Source organism: Akanthomyces muscarius, chromosome 6, assembly GCF_028009165.1.
Source record: "Akanthomyces muscarius strain Ve6 chromosome 6, whole genome shotgun sequence".
NCBI classification, from domain to species: domain Eukaryota; kingdom Fungi; phylum Ascomycota; class Sordariomycetes; order Hypocreales; family Cordycipitaceae; genus Akanthomyces; species Akanthomyces muscarius.
The window spans coordinates 96,732-117,336 of record NC_079246.1 but is presented as its reverse complement, the minus strand read 5'-3'; the positions used below and the strand labels follow the sequence as shown (position 1 = coordinate 117,336).

The 20,605-nt window shown below is 52.4% G+C and overlaps 7 protein-coding genes across 7 annotated transcripts; 1 reads left to right on the top strand and 6 right to left on the bottom strand.

Moving 5' to 3' along the window:
• Positions 1-1,129: 1,129 nt before the first annotated feature.
• On the top strand, positions 1,130-2,171 carry LMH87_000031 (uncharacterized protein; the record flags this gene model as incomplete). Its single annotated transcript, XM_056197873.1, has 4 exons — positions 1,130-1,646; positions 1,826-1,832; positions 2,021-2,091; positions 2,155-2,171. The coding sequence occupies 4 exons, from the start codon at positions 1,130-1,132 to the stop codon at positions 2,169-2,171; spliced, it is 612 nt and encodes a 203-aa protein (XP_056054876.1).
• Positions 2,172-2,303: 132 nt separating this feature from the next.
• LMH87_000030 (uncharacterized protein) lies at positions 2,304-3,108 on the bottom strand (the record flags this gene model as incomplete). The annotated part of the gene is made up of 3 exons (XM_056197872.1): positions 2,304-2,558; positions 2,613-2,957; positions 3,010-3,108. 3 exons carry the CDS (start codon positions 3,106-3,108, stop codon positions 2,304-2,306), a joined length of 699 nt encoding a protein of 232 aa, XP_056054875.1.
• A 1,222-nt stretch (positions 3,109-4,330) lies between these two features.
• LMH87_000029 (uncharacterized protein) lies at positions 4,331-5,427 on the bottom strand (the record flags this gene model as incomplete). The annotated part of the gene is made up of 2 exons (XM_056197871.1): positions 4,331-4,969; positions 5,023-5,427. 2 exons carry the CDS (start codon positions 5,425-5,427, stop codon positions 4,331-4,333), a joined length of 1,044 nt encoding a protein of 347 aa, XP_056054874.1.
• A 659-nt stretch (positions 5,428-6,086) lies between these two features.
• LMH87_000028 (uncharacterized protein) lies at positions 6,087-7,946 on the bottom strand (the record flags this gene model as incomplete). The annotated part of the gene is made up of 1 exon (XM_056197870.1): positions 6,087-7,946. The coding sequence occupies one exon, from the start codon at positions 7,944-7,946 to the stop codon at positions 6,087-6,089; it is 1,860 nt and encodes a 619-aa protein (XP_056054873.1).
• A 2,148-nt stretch (positions 7,947-10,094) lies between these two features.
• On the bottom strand, positions 10,095-10,954 carry LMH87_000027 (uncharacterized protein; the record flags this gene model as incomplete). The annotated part of the gene is made up of 3 exons (XM_056197869.1): positions 10,095-10,225; positions 10,279-10,372; positions 10,421-10,954. The coding sequence occupies 3 exons, from the start codon at positions 10,952-10,954 to the stop codon at positions 10,095-10,097; spliced, it is 759 nt and encodes a 252-aa protein (XP_056054872.1).
• A 1,340-nt stretch (positions 10,955-12,294) lies between these two features.
• Positions 12,295-13,347, bottom strand: LMH87_000026 (uncharacterized protein; the record flags this gene model as incomplete). The annotated part of the gene is made up of 1 exon (XM_056197867.1): positions 12,295-13,347. One exon carries the CDS (start codon positions 13,345-13,347, stop codon positions 12,295-12,297), a length of 1,053 nt encoding a protein of 350 aa, XP_056054871.1.
• A 531-nt stretch (positions 13,348-13,878) lies between these two features.
• On the bottom strand, positions 13,879-15,652 carry LMH87_000025 (uncharacterized protein; the record flags this gene model as incomplete). The annotated part of the gene is made up of 5 exons (XM_056197866.1): positions 13,879-14,577; positions 14,637-14,863; positions 14,926-15,060; positions 15,118-15,406; positions 15,479-15,652. 5 exons carry the CDS (start codon positions 15,650-15,652, stop codon positions 13,879-13,881), a joined length of 1,524 nt encoding a protein of 507 aa, XP_056054870.1.
• Positions 15,653-20,605: the final 4,953 nt, after the last annotated feature.

Here is a 20,605-nt window from a genome sequence, read left to right as displayed (position 1 = left end):
AATAGATACTCGGTCGCACTCTTGTCAGAATCAGATTGGACGGGATTTGCAGTGCCAAATAGCCTGCGAATAGTGTCGAAATACATATATTAAACTGATCGCCCGTCAGTCCAAGATGCGCTTCGATACCCTGGACCCTAGCGTTTGGGAGTGCGTTACGGTCAAGGTAACTGTAGGCTGTTGTTAGAAATGATTCTTGCAGTCGAGAAGTGTACACACTTAAGTACAATCATGCAGACGAGCACCGGCATGAGTCTGAAATCGATCTTTCGCAGCAACTTTTTTTCCAGTGCCGCATATGCCTCCTCGGTCGCCGGAAGCATCGCGAGGCTGTCCGTGCCTGCTGGAGCGTCGCTGCTGTTGTCCATGGTCGTTCGAAGAGTGAAACATATACCGAAGTTGTATTGAGAACCGTTGCTGGGCTGGTATCTGGTGATGAAGAGAAGAAACGCAACGTGGAAGTGCGAGTTCTCGGTCCGCGTCTCTTATTGTCCCTGCGCAGACACATCTGCCGTTCGGCGCTAGATCTGTAGTTCTACCCAACGCCAACTAGGCAGGTGAACTGAAGGCGGACTCCGCATTTCGGCGCTTTTTAGTGTAGATCATCTGAAGTGGAGGGACACTTGTTGGAGGGAAAGCCACTGCCGGTTTTTTGCAGAACCACTCATGAAGATAGCGCGATTGTATCCGGCTTGGCAGGTACTGGCCTAGAATCTACTGGACGCCAGCTTGCAACCGCTAACATACGGAGACTGCGACCATGACACGATCACGTGAATGCGCGTTTTGCTGTGCAGACAGAACGCGCTGAGCTGACGCGCCAGTAACTCTTGACCAAGGCAGCATGTCTGCCACGCTGTCAGCCTTGTCCAGTAGTTTTGCTGCATTGTGAGTCATAGTGGGCCATTAAGAAATAAATCAAGATATAAAAGAATAAAAAAGATCTAAGACTGCATAAATAGCTCGTTTCCTCCCCATTTCCCTGTCAACTTTTTCACCTTTCATCCAAAGTGGACAAGGTTCTCTGACCTGCTTCATTTACATTTGCATTTGTGATACGCTTTCCCGCTTCCCCTCCCGGATTTCTTTTGCTTGCCTTTTCATCTCTTGCCTCTGTTTCCGTGCAAGCATGGGTTCTAAAAAAGCTCAGCTACGCACACCGCCCTACCACCGCGCGGGCTCTTCTCGAGCTTCACGTAATGGCGGGACTGGAACCGCGCAACTGCGTCAGCATGTTGAAAAAAAGAGCAAGCGAAAGGAGCCGGATGAGACAGGGAAATCGGAAATCAAGGTAAGGTTGGCTGCCAGTGGCGCCAAAATCACAGGCAAATATGGCGTTTTTCTGGTGCAAATGCCAGCCGTGAAGAACTGGGCCGAGTTGGATGGAACGCAGCTGCATCAGATTGTGGCAGAACTCGAGGTTGTGACCAAGGGATCTGCCACGGTCACCGCGGCACACGTGCGCCTGCCTGAAGTCTCTGAGTCGGCAGTAGGAGCTGGTGCACCGGGCCTGGGTTTTGGTGGGACGTTTGGCGGCTGCGTTACGACGCTGCATCCCGGGATGCAGAACCGTGACCTGGAGTCATTCACACATTTCCTTGGAGGCGAAGACAAGGTGGACGGGGGAAAGGAAGAATATGAAGAGGGTGAGCGCCGACAGCCACGCGAACTGGACGATTCACGTTGCTTTAATACAATTCGTATTTATGCATATGCTGCCAATTTGAATCTCAAGAATGGCACCTGCGCTGTTGCGTTTTGTTTCCAGCTTGCGCCAGGAGCAAGTGTGAAACTTGGCGCTCTGAAATGTGCATTTTATTGCTAGCTTTTGGGTGAGTTTACAGGTAGCTGGACCGTGTCAACCCCCCGTATCACAGACGTTTGTTTTTCCCTCGCGGAGCTTTGCGGGGCACTGCTGGACGGTGGGGGTGGTCGGGGGCATGCCACTGGCTGTGTGGCGGTCGTGCTGGTGGAGGTGCGTGCAAGAGTGCAAGAGTGCAAGAGTGCGGAATTTGATAAGGGTTGCTACGCCTTTTGATGCGAGATGGAGCTTTGCCGTTGGGGGTAAAAGTGCGTTGAAAGTTACAGAATGTATGGAATCTACATTAAGCAATGTGTGTTACAAAATGCTTCTAATACGCGTCTTGGTTGCAGTGAATAATGTGACTTGACCGTCGCAGCAGCTCAAACATGACGTGAGCTGCGTTTTTTTGTTTCTTTTAATTTATTGTAATTTTTCCATGCTTACATGACTCATATCTAAGTAAATTTCGTTCAACGGTACAGCGCCAGTCTGCTCACATCTACAGGCGGCCGACCAGCTTGTCACCAAGGCCTTTGATGCTCTTCGAAAAGTCGGCGGTGTTGGAAGCCTTCCAGTTGGCACCATTCTTGCCGGGAACGGTATCAGCGCCGGTAAAGGCAATGTACATAACATCCTTGGCGTCATGGCCGTTGTTGCCAGTGAGGTGCTCGTTGGGGAAGCACAGCTTGCCCATAGACAGCGAAGATTCGCCAGTGGATGTACCACCGTTGGTGTCGCCCCAAACACCATAGTGCTAAAATAATCCCAAATCAGAGAAACGCGCAGTGTTTGCTTGTGCACGACTTACCACCTGGCCGTTACAAACAACCGCCATTACAGAAAGAGGCTTGATGCCGTGGGCCTGCGGGTTGAATGACGGCGAGCCGCCGTCGTTGCCAAAGACAACGTACGGGTGGACATTGGCGTCGAGGTCCGGAATGCCATATGACTTTACAGTGTCCTTGAAAGCCGTCTCACCCTGGCCACTGGGGTCGTTGGCGCAAGCGCCTCCGGTTCTGTTGGCACCGTCGCAATCGATGTCCATGTTGTCGTAGCGGCCATCTCCCTTGAGAAAGATGACGTTGGGAATGTCGCCGCAGTAAGAAGCACCGCCACTGAAGGAGCCGGACAGCTTCTTGGAGCAAGCTCCAGACTAGGCCCAAGACTGTGAGCATTTTACTTGTGAGAAGTTCTGTTTCACTTACCTTGTGCTGATCATACAACGTCTTGAGCTTGGCAGGAAGCTGATACCCAGAGGCAATGGAGCCAAACGTGGCGAGTGTGAGGGCAGTGGATGAGCGCATAGTGAAGGAGTGATACGTATAATTGTATGTATTGTTTTGTTGAGAAAGAATTGTAAAGTTGGGGGCACAATGTCGCTTTATAATTTTTGGTTCTGATCAATGTCTCATAGATTACTGTCAGCTTCAGTGCGTGTGGTCTAGAACCCTGCGATTCCTTCCCGAGTTAGCGAAAGGGACAAACGTGAAAATCTAGGGCGCGAGGTTTCCAATCATCATGCCCCCCATCATGGCCATCGTGGTGGGCCATCCATAGGTCGATCAATATAATCACGACAACGATGTGGAATGGAAAAGGAGATTGGAGGAAACGAATGTTCCGCCCAAGCGGGCGCAACTTGCTTACTTGGTGCACTACAGGCTGGTTGGACTAGTCACCGGCGAAGATTGCCCGTGGTTTGCCGTGCAGCCCGTAATTGGCGCACTAGCAGAGTTCTGGAATTTAGAGCTCTCGGCCTGTGCACTGCTCCGCAAAACAGGGCTCAGTGGCGTGTGGTATGTCTGGGGTAAGCCGGCATTTGCCCCTTGCTGCAAGTGAAGCTATATCAGCGTGGAAGAATTCGCTCCGTTCAGCCGGGGCATTACGCCGATGGTTGATTATTAGGTTCTTGATTAGCATCAAACTATGTATTAGGGGTAAGCTACGATATGATATGGCTGCCTCTTCATCGGGCTGTCCTTGGAGTGCGAGCGGTAAGCGCCATCATCACACAGCGCGCTGTTCAGCGCAATTAATCCCGGCCACGGCTAGCGCAAACGACTCAGCACTGCCCAGAGTGTTCTGTCGGGAGAGGAAAATGGAGTTAAGCATAGGAGAAACCATGTCTGAATCAAAGTTTCTTCGATTGTAGAGCTGAGAACGCGTGTCTCACAGAATTACGCATTGACCAAACCTTCATTGAGCCAGAAGGTGCGACGCTCACTGTGTTCTCGCATTTGACTCCTTATTTCAGTTAAAGTCAGGACCATGATCCGATATTTATGACGACAGTTAAGATTACCGCGGTGCTAGCGGCGATGCCGATCTGAGTCGGCGCACAAACGGCTCGCATCTACATGCTCGAACGGCCGAAGTACAGAAATCTTGTAATTCATCTTATGTACATTCCAAGTTAACATGCTACTGGTACAGTGAGATAATTCTACCGTATTTCTTTCTTATATACAGCGTAAACAAGACATCCTTCCCGCATAATGTGCTCATGCCCAATTAATCAGTCTACATCTAACACTTTCGAGGTCTCCAGTTGGGAATGGCGTAACTGCCGTCGGGCTTGACAATGTCAAAGGTATCCTCGCCCCGCCAGGCGTGGAAGAACCAGCCGACCTTGCGGTCCCGAAACCACTCGCAGTTGTTGTCAATGGTCTTCCAGTATTTAATGTACTGCTGAGGGCCGACGTCTGCCTTGCCGGGGTTGTGGTCCGTCTTGCCCCAAGCCCACTGTGTCTCACTGATCATGGTAGGTAGGCCCACATGGTCGACAACCCACTGCGTTTGCTTCTGGATGTAGGGCCATGCGGCATCAACCTTACCATTGTAATCATGGTAGAAAGGCATCGGGTGGATGTGGGCGACGTCCGAGTTCGCCTTGACACCCTTTCCGATGGGACCGAGACTCTTGCCATCATTACTGCTCATCTTTCCAGGGCGATCCCAGTCCTCGCTGATGCCGACGGGGATCTGGTGGCCATTGAGAGTCTTGCGGAAGCGGCCCAGGTCGGTGACAAAGTTGTCACCGTCCATACCATCGCCAACCGGCTCGGAGCCAAATTCAGCAGAGTGAACGACGTAGGGGGCGATCGCCTTATACTTAGAGTTGTTGAGAACATCATAAATAGCTTGCTGAGACTGCTTCCAGACATCCTGCATCGAGTCAGTCTGCAGCTACGCTGTAAAAATCGGGACGATTCGCTTACTCCGCCACCGAAGTTGGTCCAAACCTGGAAGACAACAGCCATATTGTTGTTATAAGCAGCCTCGAGAGCATGCTCGAAAACAGCCGGTTTGGTGCAGGTCGGGTAGTACATGCGAACAATGCTGGCGCCGAAGTCTTTCTTCATCTGCTTGAAGTCCTTGTCCATGGCATCATAACCGTTTTCCCAAGCATTGCAGTCGTCGTTTTCGAGGGGGTAAGAGAAACCCTGGAAGCCGTAAGCCATGTCCTGCGAGCACCACCACTTTTCGTGTGACACGCTAGGGGGCTGGAGGTTTCCAGGTAGCTTCGCACTACCATAGGGGAAACAGTTTGGAGCATCACGCTGAATGACCGAAGCTGCAGCGGGAATAGCAGCGGTAGCTGCAAGAATAAGTGAGGAGAGCATCGTGATTGCTGATTAGAGTCGCGAGTATCTGCAGGCAAAGGAGGTCTGTCAACTGTGCCAAGGTCAACTATTTTATACTTTTCACGATCATTGTGTACGCGCACCGGCCTCCGCGCCGGGCTACGGCGCACTTGGCTTCGTACATAAGCTAGACACACGTATAATTGGCCGTCAATAATTTTTCCGCCTACGAGGAGATGCGATCGTAACACTGTGCTGACGCCCAGAGAAGGGCCGACGTAGATCGGCCGCTAACTCCACATTCAGTAACTAGCTGCGAGGGAATACAATAAGGAAATCTGACGCGTGCAGCAGTTGCAATACAGCGTTAGAGCTGTGTCAATGCCAAGTAAAAACATCAAGTGAAGTGCTTGACTGCTATTGTGAAAGCAAAAGAAGACTGGAACCCCCGGGCAGAGTCACTGTAGGAAAGATCGAATCATCAGGTACAGGCCCCGCACTGTTGTCTAGTGTACGTATCGTCCCAGCAGCGATAACTGGTACACCACCACGAAGATGCAAAGAATGGAGCCAATTTTTCTAGGAGTAACCCTAAGTTTATTCGTCTTTGAAATACTATATGAGTAACTGCTACTGCAGTGGTATGTGCATTAGATCATATATACGTTAGTCGCCATGGTGGTGAAAACTGGCATTGCCTATGCCAGGTTCTTGAAGTAAGCGAGCAACTCAGGATACTTGGGAGTACCAAGACCAGTCACGGGGTCCCAGCCAGAGGCGGCCTTGAAGCCCTTGCCATTGCAGTTGCCGCTGCCACCAGTCTGGTCACCCGAAGTAATGTCGTTAAACATGGATGGGTTCTTGTACAGGGCGGGATTGATGAAACCGAGGGGCTTCTTGTCAGCGGAAATACGCTCTTCGTTGATCCTGTTGATGATGGCAGCAAAGATAGGGGCAGACATGGAGGTTCCTCCGTTGAGTATCTTGCGACCGTTGACGACCATGGCGCCGTTGTCACCGAGGGCGGCAACATCGGGGAAACCACGACCGGCCTTGTTGTAAATGCCACCGCTCTTGGGAATGACACCGTCCTTAGTGGAGTAGTTGGGGAAGCCAGGATCGTGCTTCGAGAACCAAGACGACACTGCGGATTTCTGGTAGTCAGGCTGCGGCCAGATGTTGCTGAAACCACCGCCGGAAGCAAAGCTGGAAGTGGCAACTTCGTCGTCATCGATGGAGTTCCCCTCAGGGATGTATACAGCACCAACAGATGTGATGTACGGGCACGAGCTGGGAGATGCAGGGTTGAAAAGCTCGCCATTGCTACCTTGGCAGTCGCCACCGTGGCCACCGGCGACACCACCGTCACCAGAAGAGAAGACGATGGTAACACCCTGAAGACCAAGCTTCATGAACTCATCACACTGTCTCTTCTGGTAGTTGACAGGCCAAGTAGCCTCGGTCAGACCGTAAGAGACTGAGATGACATTGGTAGGCTTGAAAGTGCCACACATTTCATTCTTGGTGGTGCCATCGACCTTGGGGTCGTCACCGGTTTCGCCGTAAGCGCTAGATGTGCAGTACGCGCCATCAATAGCATCAAGGAAGACGTTGAAGAATCCACGGGTTTGGTAGCCGTAGTTGTCTTTTGACTGGAACAGCTCTGTTCCCTGGGGGTAGATGATGGGGATCGCCATGTCGAAGTCAAGCGCAGCCTCGCCTACAGCCTGGCTGGGGTCGGGCTTTTTACCGTTCCAGTCGATGAGATCAACCTTCGGGCCGGTACCCTTGGGGATGCTAGGAGCATAAGTCTGGTAGAAGATGTCCAGGTCCGATTGCTTGTACATTTCGTTGTCACTCTCAAATAGTCCCAAACGGTTGCTGGTGGAGTTGCCAGTGGCCTTGGGGATCTTGTACTTGTCGGCAATACACTGGGGTGTAATGACGGTGTCACAGTCCGTAGACTCCTTTCCTGAGGGGTACGGCTTGAAATGAGAGGGTCTGTGAGGGGTGTCGTCCCTCTTCCGAATGGTGTCTGTAACGATGCCAGGAGCAACAAAGTCGACGACGTCGGAGATAGCACGAGGGAGGTGATAAGCGTCTGCTCCGAGCTGCTGAGAGCCGGTGTTGGCTTGGTCATAGATGTGGTACTTTGTCTGCAGGAGCGACTCGAGCTTGTCGGTTGTGGTCTTGAAGTCAACAAATCCTCTGCTCTTGGGCACGGAGACGTTATCGATACCAGCCTGCTTGAGCCACTGAGTGACCTTGTTGATGGAGTCGGCATCAGGAGCAAAGAGCTCGGTCACCTCGTCGGAGGTGTAATGCTTGCCGTAGTTGGGGGAAGCAGGGTCCGAAACAGCCAGAAGAAGTTCCATACCATGCTCTAGGTTGCGCTGCTTCAAAGCAATGCGGGCAGGGATCGTGGCACTGCCATCAACAGCTTCGGTAGACTTGCGGAGGAGAGGGTGAGCCTCGCGCTTCTCGTGCTGGACATGATCGAGGGGGATACCGAGCGCAGCGGCGCAGAACGCACTGACAAAAATGGCGGCGATCTTCATTGCAGCGGTAGATGCAGTTTTGTGGTTGGCTCGAAGATGAGGAGTTTGCAGATGGAACTGCTTTGGGCGCTATAAGATCTCCCGATGAGGCGGCGACTCGTGACACTTTATAGATTAAAGATATAGAGAATCCGGCCCGAAGTCCCTAAAGCCGAGGGGAGCCTTGCGGGCACTTGATCCAGCGTTGCAAAGGTCGAGGGGCCATTGTGATTGAGCTCTGTTCTTCCGGTGTAACGCATCGGCTCTCGTGTTGGCCATGGAGCTAGGTGATAACAAGAAGGTGTAATACTGGTGTGCTGGGAGCGAGCACGGCCCCGGGCTTGTGATGTTGGCGAATGGCGGGTAGTAGAATTCACATGTCCGTTTATCCGAGAGGTGTTGCATTGATCTCCTTCACCTTCCTAATCCACCAGGCGCAGCCATACAATCGCAGCGGATCGGCGCCGCGGACTAGGCACGGAGTGAGGTTAATGAGCATGCTTAAAATGAGCTGCCGGCGTGGTTTCAGTATCGCAATCAAACCGTCTCGAAATGCCGTTCGCATTACGGGTATCGCGCTACGAAAGATGACGATGCTGTCTTCTTGGCGGACGCGTTTCTCGATCGCATCGTCTTGGCTAGCTGCTCGTCATAGATGCCAAGGCTCTCTTGGCAGCTCGTATTTGGGGGGTAATCTGCTGCTGCTCAAATAGGAAGGTTTGGTGTGTTGGGCGAGTACGGGAAGGGGGGTCAATGTACCACATCGTCACTTTTTGGCTGCCTATCTTTACACTCGCGTCGGCTTAGTCGGGTTTAGTCAAAAGCTTCGTTTCGTAAGTGCACAGGCATTGAAGTTGCAGTTCGGCGAGCTACAGCCAGTCGCACGGTTGCGTCGTCGCTTTGTTGCATCCTGAATGGGCCCGCTTCCACATCAAGTAGGTCAAGCAACGGCCTATCAGCCAGCCACCAAGGCAAGAGAACCTGGATAATTTGTGCTAGTTGGGTTGGATACGAGAGTGAGATGCAAATGCACATTCTCGCTGATCATTGCCTGTGGCAGGGGAAGCTGCCATCAGCCGACGGCAGTAGCGGCGTTTCGGCCGCGTTGAACTTGCCTAATAAGTTGACGTTCTCGCACACAATTATTAGGGCTGTTGGAAGATAGAGTTCAGGGGCCGTTCCACAGCACATGCCTCACGTGGGGTTGTCGAACTAGATGCTTCTGAGCGTCGACTCTGAAACGGCTGTTGGACTCGGCCAGTACGCTATGAAGAGTTCTTTTTAAGGTGTATTGCTCCTGGCAGCAATTATCCGAAGGGGGTGATGTTTCTCTAGCCTTTCGCTGGCGCTTGATCAGTTGGTCACCAGATCCACTCCGGGAAGTACTTAGAGGTTGCAATTACAACCCCAGGCTGTAGTCCCACCGACTCCGCTGCGCAGCCACACTCAATATTTCGCGGGCCATTCAGCGAGCGCCGCGCCGAACTAACTCGTTGGAAGTAAACTGTCGTTAATCTGGTTCGCGGGGGGAAGCGTCAACAAACTCAGAATATGTATTTTCAGGAAAATGCAGGGAAAATATTCTACATGGTAAGATAAACTCTGGCTAGCGGTCTGTGGCAAGCGGACGACTGGGGGCACATGTCAAATGGACCATGGTTACATGGGTAGAAGTGCGCAAACATTGTGCCACAATGGCAGCACTATTAGAGCTCGACGTATGTACTTTTTGTACCTTCCTTTTCCGAACCATTGGTGAACGAGCTTCTTCCGAGTAACGTTTGGCCTTTTCCCGCCGTTGTTGCTGCCTTGATCGGAGGAGCAGTAGGAGTCATGCACTTGTGGTAGCGTACGGCGGCAAGGAGCAGCTAGTACGCCGTCGTCATCCTGCATCGTGGCATTTCCCGGCCAGAAGCTCTACTAGTAGTAGTGAAGGTGTTCCAGGACATGGCTGTGACCACCAAAATAAACAATTTTGACAAGCGGAGTCGGTGAAGTAGTGCGGGCAGAGCTTACAATGCTAGCTCCCGGGTTCAGTCTCATTCGTCATGGAAAAACACTGGCGTTATTTGCGAAACTATTCAGGATCTTTTTCTGCAATTGTAAACAAATACCCCCCAAAAACCCCGAATACTCAACATTGCTACACGTTCAACCCTAAATACTCGCTCATTGCCTATAGACTACTATCTCGCAGTACGACCACGCCTCACTCACACTTTCCTTTCTTTGATTTACGTTAAGGAGCTTCAAATGCTGGCATCCAGCCTTTCCAGAGCTTCCAGGCCGCCCAGCAGTAGCTTGGCAACATTAGCAGCGTCTCGTGCTTGAGAGAACTCCTCCTTCCCCGTACCTGCTCCATCCAGACCAAATTGTATGCCAAAGTCTCCCACGAAATTGTCGAACGTGGTGACACCCTTGTCACGGCATATGCCGCACATAACTTTCTTCATGCCATCAGGGGTGAAACCGGCGCGGGGGAACAGCTTCATTACCGCGAGGTATTCGTCCAATGTAATTAAATTCTCGCCGCCAGGGCCATTAGGGAAATACGGCCCTTGAAAGTCGGCGAGGATGCCAGAGGCTGCGGCCGCGACCTCGGGAGCGGCATATCGGGCGATGCTAAATGTGGTATGCAGCGCAATGGCGTCCCAACATCGCTGGATTCGGCTATGGTCCCACTCTGAGGCATCAACCCCCTCTTGCGTGTTGAATTTGTTGATGAAATCACGGGCAATGTTCGCGCCGTCCACTTCGAATCGCTTGTCGGAAGAGAGCAGGTCCTTGGTCTCGGCCCAGCCCATGTCGTGCAGGATACAGCTGAGGATGACGAGCTCCAGATCCAACTCGCTACCCGAAAGGGGAGGGTTTCTTTTAGCGATAATGGCCGCCCAGTAAGCCGAGCGCAAGGCATGGTTGTAGGTTGGTAGATTACAGTGATGCTTCGCAAATGCTAGCGCGGCGTGGACAATTTTGGACGGCGGGAACTCTAGCCCAAAGCTGGGAAGATTGGGAAGCGCGTCCGCCATGGCCTAGACTAGGTAGCGAGCGAGAAGAGGTAAACTTATCAGGATGCTCGGGTAGTTGTTATTTTCAGAGGACGGGCTCAATGCAGCACGCGGGATGTGAAATGTAGCTGTCGTGGGGGGATCTTAGCGGTGCATCATCAGGCTACTTAAGGTGGCAGCTGTATTACCAACCACTGCATCCTACAGTGGGTTGAAGGTAATTCCGAGCGAACTGCCACCAAATCGCCATACATTAGCGCTCGGAATTACCTGGAGTCACTGTAGGGCTTACATGCCACCTGGAGACGACGTGTGGATATTCTGCGCATAGCTACCCGGGAATGATAAACGTCCTCCGGGAACATCAGCGCTCAATTATAAGTACATGATTAGCTACTTACTAGATGAGTGAAAATCAGCTTTGCTTCCTATTGTTGTGTGACTCCCGTTCATGGCTTATATCGATTAACTGAGAAGCTCGCTTGAGGCTAGCGCCAACGCACAGGCTACTGTTGGAATCGACGGGTTGGTGTATCATTCTCAAATCTTTTATAGATCCCTTCTGCTTCTCTCTTCCTTCTCTTTCAGTTTTCATTCTTATGTCTCTTCTGCATTCTATTTTCCCAAGTCTCTCCTTATTTTTCTCTTCTTAGAATAACTAACAGCCAAACCACTGGCGTACTTTGTTGGTACCCCGTGCTCGGCCACGCTTGGGCTTGCACGGTTGGAAGTCGGCAATCACATACATAACTCTCCTCTGGGTCTAGTGAATCGAGATTTGGGTAGTTCTACCATGGCTTGAAGTTGTAATGCGCCAGTCTATCTATTTGCGATGACTACAGCCGCGCTACTCAAAATTCGAAAGAACGAGCAAATCTTCAGGTAAGAGACAAGCGTTGATGGTCTTCATCTGGCCCTGTGATTTTTCCTTGTTTCCGGCATGGCCAAAACTCAGCCGGGGCCGTACCCGAGGCATAGTGTGATTCAGAAACGATCTGCAGAGTTTCTCTGTCGTTGGCGTTGGCGTTATGTTCCATTGCACTGAGTCAAAGTTGCTCGTCTCTGTCACCGTCCCCATGTTCCGTGTCTTAGGGAATGCTGGTACCGTACGCAGGTGTAGAACGATGCCGAGCCTGACTGTGGATGAACAACGGAGAAAATTCGGTGCTGTACGAAGTACAAGCCGCTGGTGGCTCGTTTTCCCTTCAATGCCTCCTAAAATTAATGGATCGTAACGGTTGTCGGCTGGCAGAAAATCCCGGTCATCTGTGCTCAATGTAGGGTCTGCTATTGTGTTCATGTTCGTTTTATCATTGTGTTTTGCTTTTATGCTGAAACTAAAAATACACACTTAATCTCACTCAGAGTCGGCTTGTGCTGGATAGATACGAGTTGCCGATCTGGAGCACTTGCACAGCCTCCTTGACCATGTCGTCAACAATTTTGGCGGCGGGCTCGACCGAGTTGATGGAGCCGGCAACCTGGCCCATGATGTGAGGAAAATCGAAATCGCGACCCTCGTCCAGATCGTGTTCAAACGGCACAACACCCTTGTCGCACAGCGCCCTGATCTCTTCGGGCCGCTTGTGCCAATCCTGGATGTAATCATTGACCTTGAGACGCAGCGGGCGGCCCGAGATGACGAGTGTCGGCTCCGTCTGATCGTAGGTGCAGCTGACCACCTCTTTCTTGTGCTCGTCGCTCGTGTTGCCCTCGACGGACGCAACGAAGCGCGTGCCGACCCAGACGCCAACCGCGCCGTTGACGAGCGACGCCGCGAGCCCGCGGCCGTTAGAGATGCCGCCAGCGGCTACCACCATCGCGGTCTGGCCACGCAGAAGCGGTGGGCGGTAGTTCTTGGCAATGTCAACAACGGCAGGGATCAGAATCGAGGTCGCGATGCTGCTGGCGTGGCCGCCACCCTCGCTGCCCTGTGGGATCACGATGTCGACGCCGAGGTCTAGCGCCTTCTTAGCATGCTTGGGGTGTCCGACCATGTTCATGACGATAATGTTGGCCTTATGTAGGCGGTCGATTACGTATTTCGGGGGTGTGCCGATGGCAGACACAAAGACATGGGCGCCGCTCTCGATCGTCAGGTCGATGAGCTCGTCAAGCTTGCCGTTGGTGTAGTCGTGGTTGGTCTTGCGCGCGCCGTCGCCAATCTTGGGCAGCGCCAGATCGATGCCCCACGGCAGATCAGGGCTCTTGAGTAGCGATTTCATCTCGGCGATGATCTCGCGCAGCTGGTTCGGCGAGTACATGATACCGCCAATGACACCGAGACCGCCGGCGTTGGACACGGCCGCCGCTAGCTTGCCGCCAGCGACGTGCGCCATGCCCGCGAGGATGACTGGGTGCTTGATGCCCAGCCGAGTGGTGAGCGGTGTTGTGATGGGGCCTGTGGGTGCCATGGCTAATTACGTGTAAGAAGAGGATAAGTCAGAAATGTATATTGGGTAAGAATGGCGCGCAGTGTTCGATGGGCAAGCGTGTGAGACTTAAATGAATTCTACGGCCGCAGGACGGTTATATGCGTGTCAGTGTTTAGCCATTGTTCAGCGGCCGTGGCGCGGCCTCCACGGGGCAGATACAGGGCATGTGTGGGCACCGAGGTTCGGCTACATGCTACTATTGGGGAATCCCCACGTTTACCCCGCGTTGTGAGCGGAGTGTGGGGGATGAAAGAAATCCGTAGCCGTCCGGAGCCAGGTTATAAATGCAAAATAATACAGCAATCTCTTATTGGCTGCAGATTTCCCTTCTTACTGCCTACACATTTCTAGCTTTGACATCTGTCACCTGAAGGAATGCGTACGGAGATGAACACTGCAATGTACAATTCCGAGTCTAAAGGGAGCACGTTTTGCAAGTTTACATTAGAAGCATATACGCTGCGTGGTATCTATAGAGCGAGAAATTTGACAGGTACTAGAAACCCCCATTTACTGCGTCTTGTCGACGACATTATTCTCAGTGACATTCTCCGTCTGACCAGCAGAAGCTTCCGAGTCGGTCTTGCCCAAGCCGAGCTGAGAGACATCCCACCCCTTGCTCTCGAGATATTCGCGGAACTTTCGGTCTTCCTCGGAGATGGTGTCCTGGCCGACGTTGGGTAGGCAAAAGAAGGCGACGGCGGCAGAGAGGAGTGCGAGACTGGAGGCGACCCAGAAAGGATACTGGGCAGACTGGGTCTTGCTGCCACCGGCCTTTTCGATGGCCGGGAAAGCGTAGGTTCCGACAAAAGCACCAATCTTGCCAACAGCGGCGGCAATACCGTAGTAGCGGCCGCGGACACCTGTAGCGCAGGTTTTGGCTGCCAAAAGACCAATGTTGTTGCCGGGCCCAAGTTCGCCGAGGGCCTGGAAGATACCATAGACGACGGCAAAAGCAGCTACGTGCTTGGAGATGGTACTGTAGACGCCGGCCATGATGTAGCCAACAATGGCCTGAGCGGAGACTCCAAAGATGAGGGCGTATTTAGGACCGATCCAGTCACTGACAAAGGCGCCCAGAATTGTTCCAGGAATATAAAACAGGTTGATGACAGTGTTCCAGCCAAAGATAGTCGTCAGAGGGGAACCCTTGGGATAGATGGAGCTGAGAATATCGGACGAGTAAATACCAAACGCATATGAGGAAAACTAGTAGAAAAGCGATCAGCTGTTGTGTACGGGCAAGGTGACTGGCCTAGGCTGCTTACATCATAGAGGAACCAGATGACGGAAACGGCGGCCAACCGGAACCAGTAGTACTTGAGAACTAAAGAATAAGGAGTGGCGCGACGCATAGACTCCTTGGCAAACTCCTCAGGCTCTTTGAGGCGAAGACGGAGGACGAAGAGGATCAGGGGAAAGACGACACCAATGCCCAGGCTGGTGCGCCAGATTGTTTCGTAGTGGCCATTGTGGGTGGCAGCGGCAACGACATCTGAGATTGAAACAGTGAGCTACAAGGCAGTGCATAAGACCTGAGGAGGGTTCACAACATACAAGGGACAAAGGCACCGATGACAAAACCAACATCAATCATGGAGTTGGTGAAAAGAATGAACCAACGGTTCCGAGTGCCGCGCTTGAGCTCGCCAGTGGACTCTGCGCAGCCAACACTGCCGGCAGGGTATTCACCTGCAAAAGAAGTTTAGTCTTTGTGGCCCAAAGGGGGCTCGCATTGGCGTCGCTTACCTCCAATACCGATACCGACGAAGAATCGCCAGGCGGCAAGCATGTTGAACATGCCGATGGCGTCCCCATGCCAGTAGGAGCCAGCGGCGAGTGCGGTGAAGATGATGAGGATTGCTGTGGAGGTGACGAGAGAATGCGATCGAGACCAGTGGTCCGAGGTGAAACCAAAGACGAGCTGACCGAGAACTGTGCCGGCGAACGCGACGCTGGCGACGACGCCTTTGGCGCGCGAGTTGTCGAAGGTGGCACCGTATTGCCTTGAGAGGGCCGTGTTGACGGAGCCGATAACCTAGAGAGGAATCAGAATGTTAGCAATGGGCGGAAACAACAGGTTACAGAGAGAGAGGAGAATGAGGCCTACGTTGTTGATGTAGCCATCGGAAAAGAGACCGGCACCACAGGCAAAGACAGGGAGCGCAGCCTGAAAAAAGGATTTGCGCTCAAGGGCATTCTCAATCGTGGGCTTTTCGTCGTCGAGATTGTGCTCGCCAGAGTCGACGACTCGGCCGTCCTTGGAAGCTTGAATCTCGGACATGTTTGCGGGCCGACGATTCGGACTATTCGCAACGTTAGAGGAGGGGCGGCCGTGGCGTCGAGGGGAAGAGCGGTTGGTTCAGAGCTTGAAACGGTGGCACAAGAGAAGGAAAAGGAAGGGGAAAAGCACAGAGAAAGAGTCAGAAAACAGGCTAGGGGTGGACTTTTTGAATAAGAGAAAAAAAATATCGAGGCGCCGTAATCTGACAGCAGCAGCAGCGGCCGGCACTCGAGCACCGAACGACTCGGGCGTGTTAGTGCAGAAGACGGCTCAGACAAGACGGTTCCCCATGCTAACTAACTAGTGAGAGGCACCAAGCCGGGTGTGGTGGGGGCGAGGCGTTCCGCTGGGGCTTCGGCTGTGTAGGATGGGCGCTGCGCTGCCAGCGGTGCATGAATTTTGCAGACAGATACGGCAGCTACTATAGAATCTGCTCCGTATCGCTGATTTTATTTTTCTCTTGCTCATTTCATCCGTAACGTTAGTGTCTTCCGAGGTGGTAGTGAGGCTTGGCTGGCAGCGGCATGCTCCGGCTTGGACAAGAGCGGGGAGCCCGCCTATCTGCACGCCAAGGCTTGCAGGTCTTTGCCGCTTTGGTGGTTGTTTCCGCGTGGCGGAATACACAGACCCTCGTAATGAAGGAACGAAACAAAAAGGCGTTGAAGTTCTCAGGAAAATGGTAGTCGCCGATTCAGCTCACCGAGGGTGATATTTGATGCAAGGGAAGCAATAAAAACGCGTCTGGACTCGCTTTCTGACTCCTGGCGAGGCAGCACGTGGGCGCAGCCACTGGTGCTGAGGCTCACGGATAAGGCTTCTGTATCCATAGGTAAGTGCCTACTGTGGGTTGTAGGCAAGTGGTGCCCTGTATTTGTGCTCCGTAGGGGACCACTTTGGTGGGCTGGGGAGCCCTGGAGAAGCTGGCTCGGTTTTGATTAGTGGATCGGCCTGCCCGACGCTTAGCTGAGACCTGGTCAAGAGCGCATGCCCAGCAGCCAACAGGAATCATTCTGGAAATAATCTAGTGAGACGGAGCTGCAAGCCACCAGCGTGGGGAACTCGTCACCTCCATCCATCCCTGCCCATTGCTAGGCCGCTCTAGGCTGTCGCTGCCACCTGTCGCCGTGTCTGGCTGCTACTGCCTTTGCACTTGTGTTGGGCCGTTGGTGGACTGCAGTCCACTGTCGGAACCCACTGTCGCGTGTCTCCGCCCGCCCATTTGAAGTATCTTCTCCCAACAGCTTCTGGCAATATCGCCGAGCCAGCACGACAAGGGGACTGACACGGCGGAATAGATGGGCCAGCCCGCCAGCAAAGTGGTCTGGTCAGACAAGGCACAGACGCCGCTGGCGTTTTCTTTTGCTGTCGCTCGGCTTCTCCTCTGACTTGTTGCAGACCAGTCTGCGGTCTGCTGCACAGGTGAAGGGTCCTCGGATCAAAATGCCGCTTCTCGAATCTGCGACAGGCGAAGCGTCGCCCACACTGACTGACACTTTTACTAAGCACCAGCGAATGTGGCTTTCTGCGCCTGTGACCAGGCTGCTCCGTGTCAATCCCTGGCAAGGCACATGGAAGAGCAAGAAGAAGGGTTTTCCCTTGTATCTCATTATCGTCAGCCCTGTTCAGATGGAAAGTCGTCGCACTTGATGCCAAGCTCTCTATTCCCGTCTTCCGTCCTTGGTGCGTGCCCATCATCTCTGGGCCGTCTCGGCGTTTTCTTGGCACAGCTAGTAATCATACCAAGTAGCTCGTCTGTACCGAGTACTGAATTGCCGCCGTAAAATCGGAGCCTGGCTCTCATGTACGTACTTTACTCATCGGCCATCGTACTTGAACTCGACCTTTTGATTCCCGCTCGCTTTCGGTCGCACTCGATCCCTTCCAAGACATAGCCCCTCTCCGCACTAAATAATGTTAGCTCTTGCCACCATAGATCCCGCCAACGATACACCAGTATCGCATTCTGCCCTGCCCTGTCGTTTTCGGGCCTATTGTGCCGATGGAAACAATGCTGCGTTCTGGAAGCAGAGTCGAAAGCCTATTTCAGCCCCAAGAATATTTCCGCGAAGCTCTCTGAAAGTCCAGGTCATAGTATTGCGTAACCATAGTCAGTCTACTATTCAATTGGCAGGTACTGGCCTAGAATCTACTGGATGCCAGTTTGCAACCGCTGACCTACGAGTCACTAGCGACACCATCCGACAGCTGAAATTCCCACATCTTGCGTAGAATTATATTCAAGACATCATTTTGCACGCAAATTGGTTGTTGGACTTTATAAACCACATTTACTGGCCCCGTACTATGGATTACGCAACATTCGTGGTGCGTGTTCTCTTTTGACCGACCGTGCTCCCCCCGTGTGCAGCTTTCTGCAGTGATCTCGTAAATTGTCTTGCCGACTGAAGAGTCGGCCACAATAATCACAAGGTATGGAAGGGGCATGGCCTTGCTCATGCCGGTTTCGATCCTTGACTGAGGCAAAAGCAACATGGCATTCGACGCGTTCTGGAAATCGGCAGACATATGTTCGCGAGTGAATGCGATAGTGCTTGGCCAAGTCACACTGACGCATAAACAAGACGTGTGAGGAACAAGCCGGATGGGGGCACTGCTGAGCCGAAACAGTATAACTCGGCTCACCGCCGGCTCGAATTAATGAGCTTGCGTGAATGCGGCCTTCGTCCTGGGTGGCATGGCTTGCACCTGTCAAACTCTGAGCCAAGACCGTCGCGAGGCGCTTGCATGAGACAGTATGCTCGTCTCGTAACTGATTGAGCCCCGAACTGGGTAATATAGCATGGGCATTGACAAGCGACCTCCGATCAGAACCCTGCTGGGCTGCGGCTGGTGGAGCGCTTGTGAATATAGGTTGATTTGCGACTGAAGATGGCCCAGCCAAGTCATGAGTATCATGCCAGGATGCTGACGGTGAATCATCACTTCTTGCTTCTTGATCGATGCCACTTAGAGTCGTGGAGAATGGCACTTGGGAAGTGTCGGCATGCCACCTCTCAGCGAAACTGAGTGTACTTGGTGGTATGCACTGTTGTGCACGCGAGTCCAGAAACTTTTGAGCTGCCATGTTGCGTGCCTGCGCACCTGTCGCAATCGTGGATAATGACCCTCGCGCAGAGAATGGACCTGGCCCGGTGACGTCTAATTCCAAGTACTGGTCCTCGGTTTGGTCGCCGCAGTCCAAATCGAAACTAATTTCGTTGAGCCTTATGTCTTCGTGCCAGCTCTCGTCCACAGAACATGCGTATTCTATATTGCCTTCGTCCGTCCGGGGCGCTGGATGCATTGTTTCAAGTTCCAGGTAGTATGGCGTCCCAAAGTCACTAGCATTATCCACAGGACTGCTGGCACGGCCGAAAGCAGTTGGAGCCGACCCCTGCGAGGGTAAAAAGACAGAAGCAGTCCAAGAATCCATAGCGACACTAAAGTCTACAATGAGCTTGTGTCCATCAAACGATGCAAAGGTGTACTCGATTCAGACTGCAAAAAAAGCACAAGATTTAGCAAGCAAACCGCACAAATAGAGACGGGTGAACCGGACTTATCAGGGGGGCTAGACTCATTCTCCGACAGGCAGGACAAGCGCCGTTTGGATGCACAATCAGGCTGCATACAAACAATTGGTAGTACCAGTCAAAACAAAAGTCGCGCGTACAGTGTTTAATGATGGCGTAGACTACAATTACCATGTATTTACCGTATGCATGTGATTCGCTGTGTTGCTATTATTATCTGATATCTCCCATGCCATCGTGATAGCGAATATTGCATTCTACACCCGATCTCTCATGGGATTTTACTTCTCGTCCATGGGAATGTAAAATCAGGCTCTAGCCAAGCGCCACAGCGAGCCCCGTTATGCACTTTGAGCAAGCTATTACATACTCCTACCGCACTGCCTCGGTCGTGAGCGCCGCGTTTTTCCTATTTCGGCGCCTGATTGATGCGAACGTGAGCCGCTGCGTTGCCATGAGGGCCTTGCATGCGGCCGGCCTTATATCTGCATGACAACTCCTGCCGTGTCCCATTTTGGAAGGTGTGTTGAAGGGAGCAAAGCATCCGCTTCGGTCTCCCGAACCATCCATGCGTCTTGTGCAATGATAACACACCCAGGTGCTGGCGCTGTTTTTCTGCAAGTGCTGCCTGCCTAATCCGCTGGTAGGTTAACTAATGATTCAGTGCGATACTGGCAGGGGAGCTAGCCGCACTCGCGGAGGTACGCGTGACAAGCCGTGACAAGCCGCGCTACCCGGCAGTAGAGCTGGAGTCCTTCTTTAAAAGGTAAATATCAGCCTCCAAGAAATGGACTCCCAACGTACGAGAAGATTTTCCATCTATGTTTTTCCTAATTCTACGCACCAACAAAAGAAGTCCTCTTGCCACTTTAAAGCGGTAGAACGCGTGAAAATGGTGGAGTTTTCCCTAAATGTTTTATGTACAGCACGCCCTCTTCACATTTGTTTGGCACCCAGAGTTACACCTCTTCGCGGTTACATCTGAGACCTTGCATTTGCAACTTCCACCACACTTCCCCTTGCAGGTACTTCTACAGCTCATCACCAATTTCAATCTCCTTTCCATCTTGGTAAACTGCTTTTTGTGATGCTCGTGCTGTCCTGTGGTCGAATTGTTGAACAATCTTTGAACGTGAGTCCAACCCTTAAGCAGCTCCGTAGGTACTGGCTCGTTCGTAACGTTCTGATTGTCTGCCATCCATATCAATTTCTCCATAAGCACAAGCATGTTCTCAATGTCAATAAACATGCCTCCGATCATCCAAGAGTCTTCCAGCGTTAGCACCGCGTGAGGCGTTGGCTCCGTCATGACCAATGTGTCACCTGCTTCTAGCAACACGACCCTGACTTTCGGCGCCCAAGCCTCACCGTGCTTCTCAAAGTCGGACAAGCTTGCACTAGCCACAGGGAAGATCCAAAG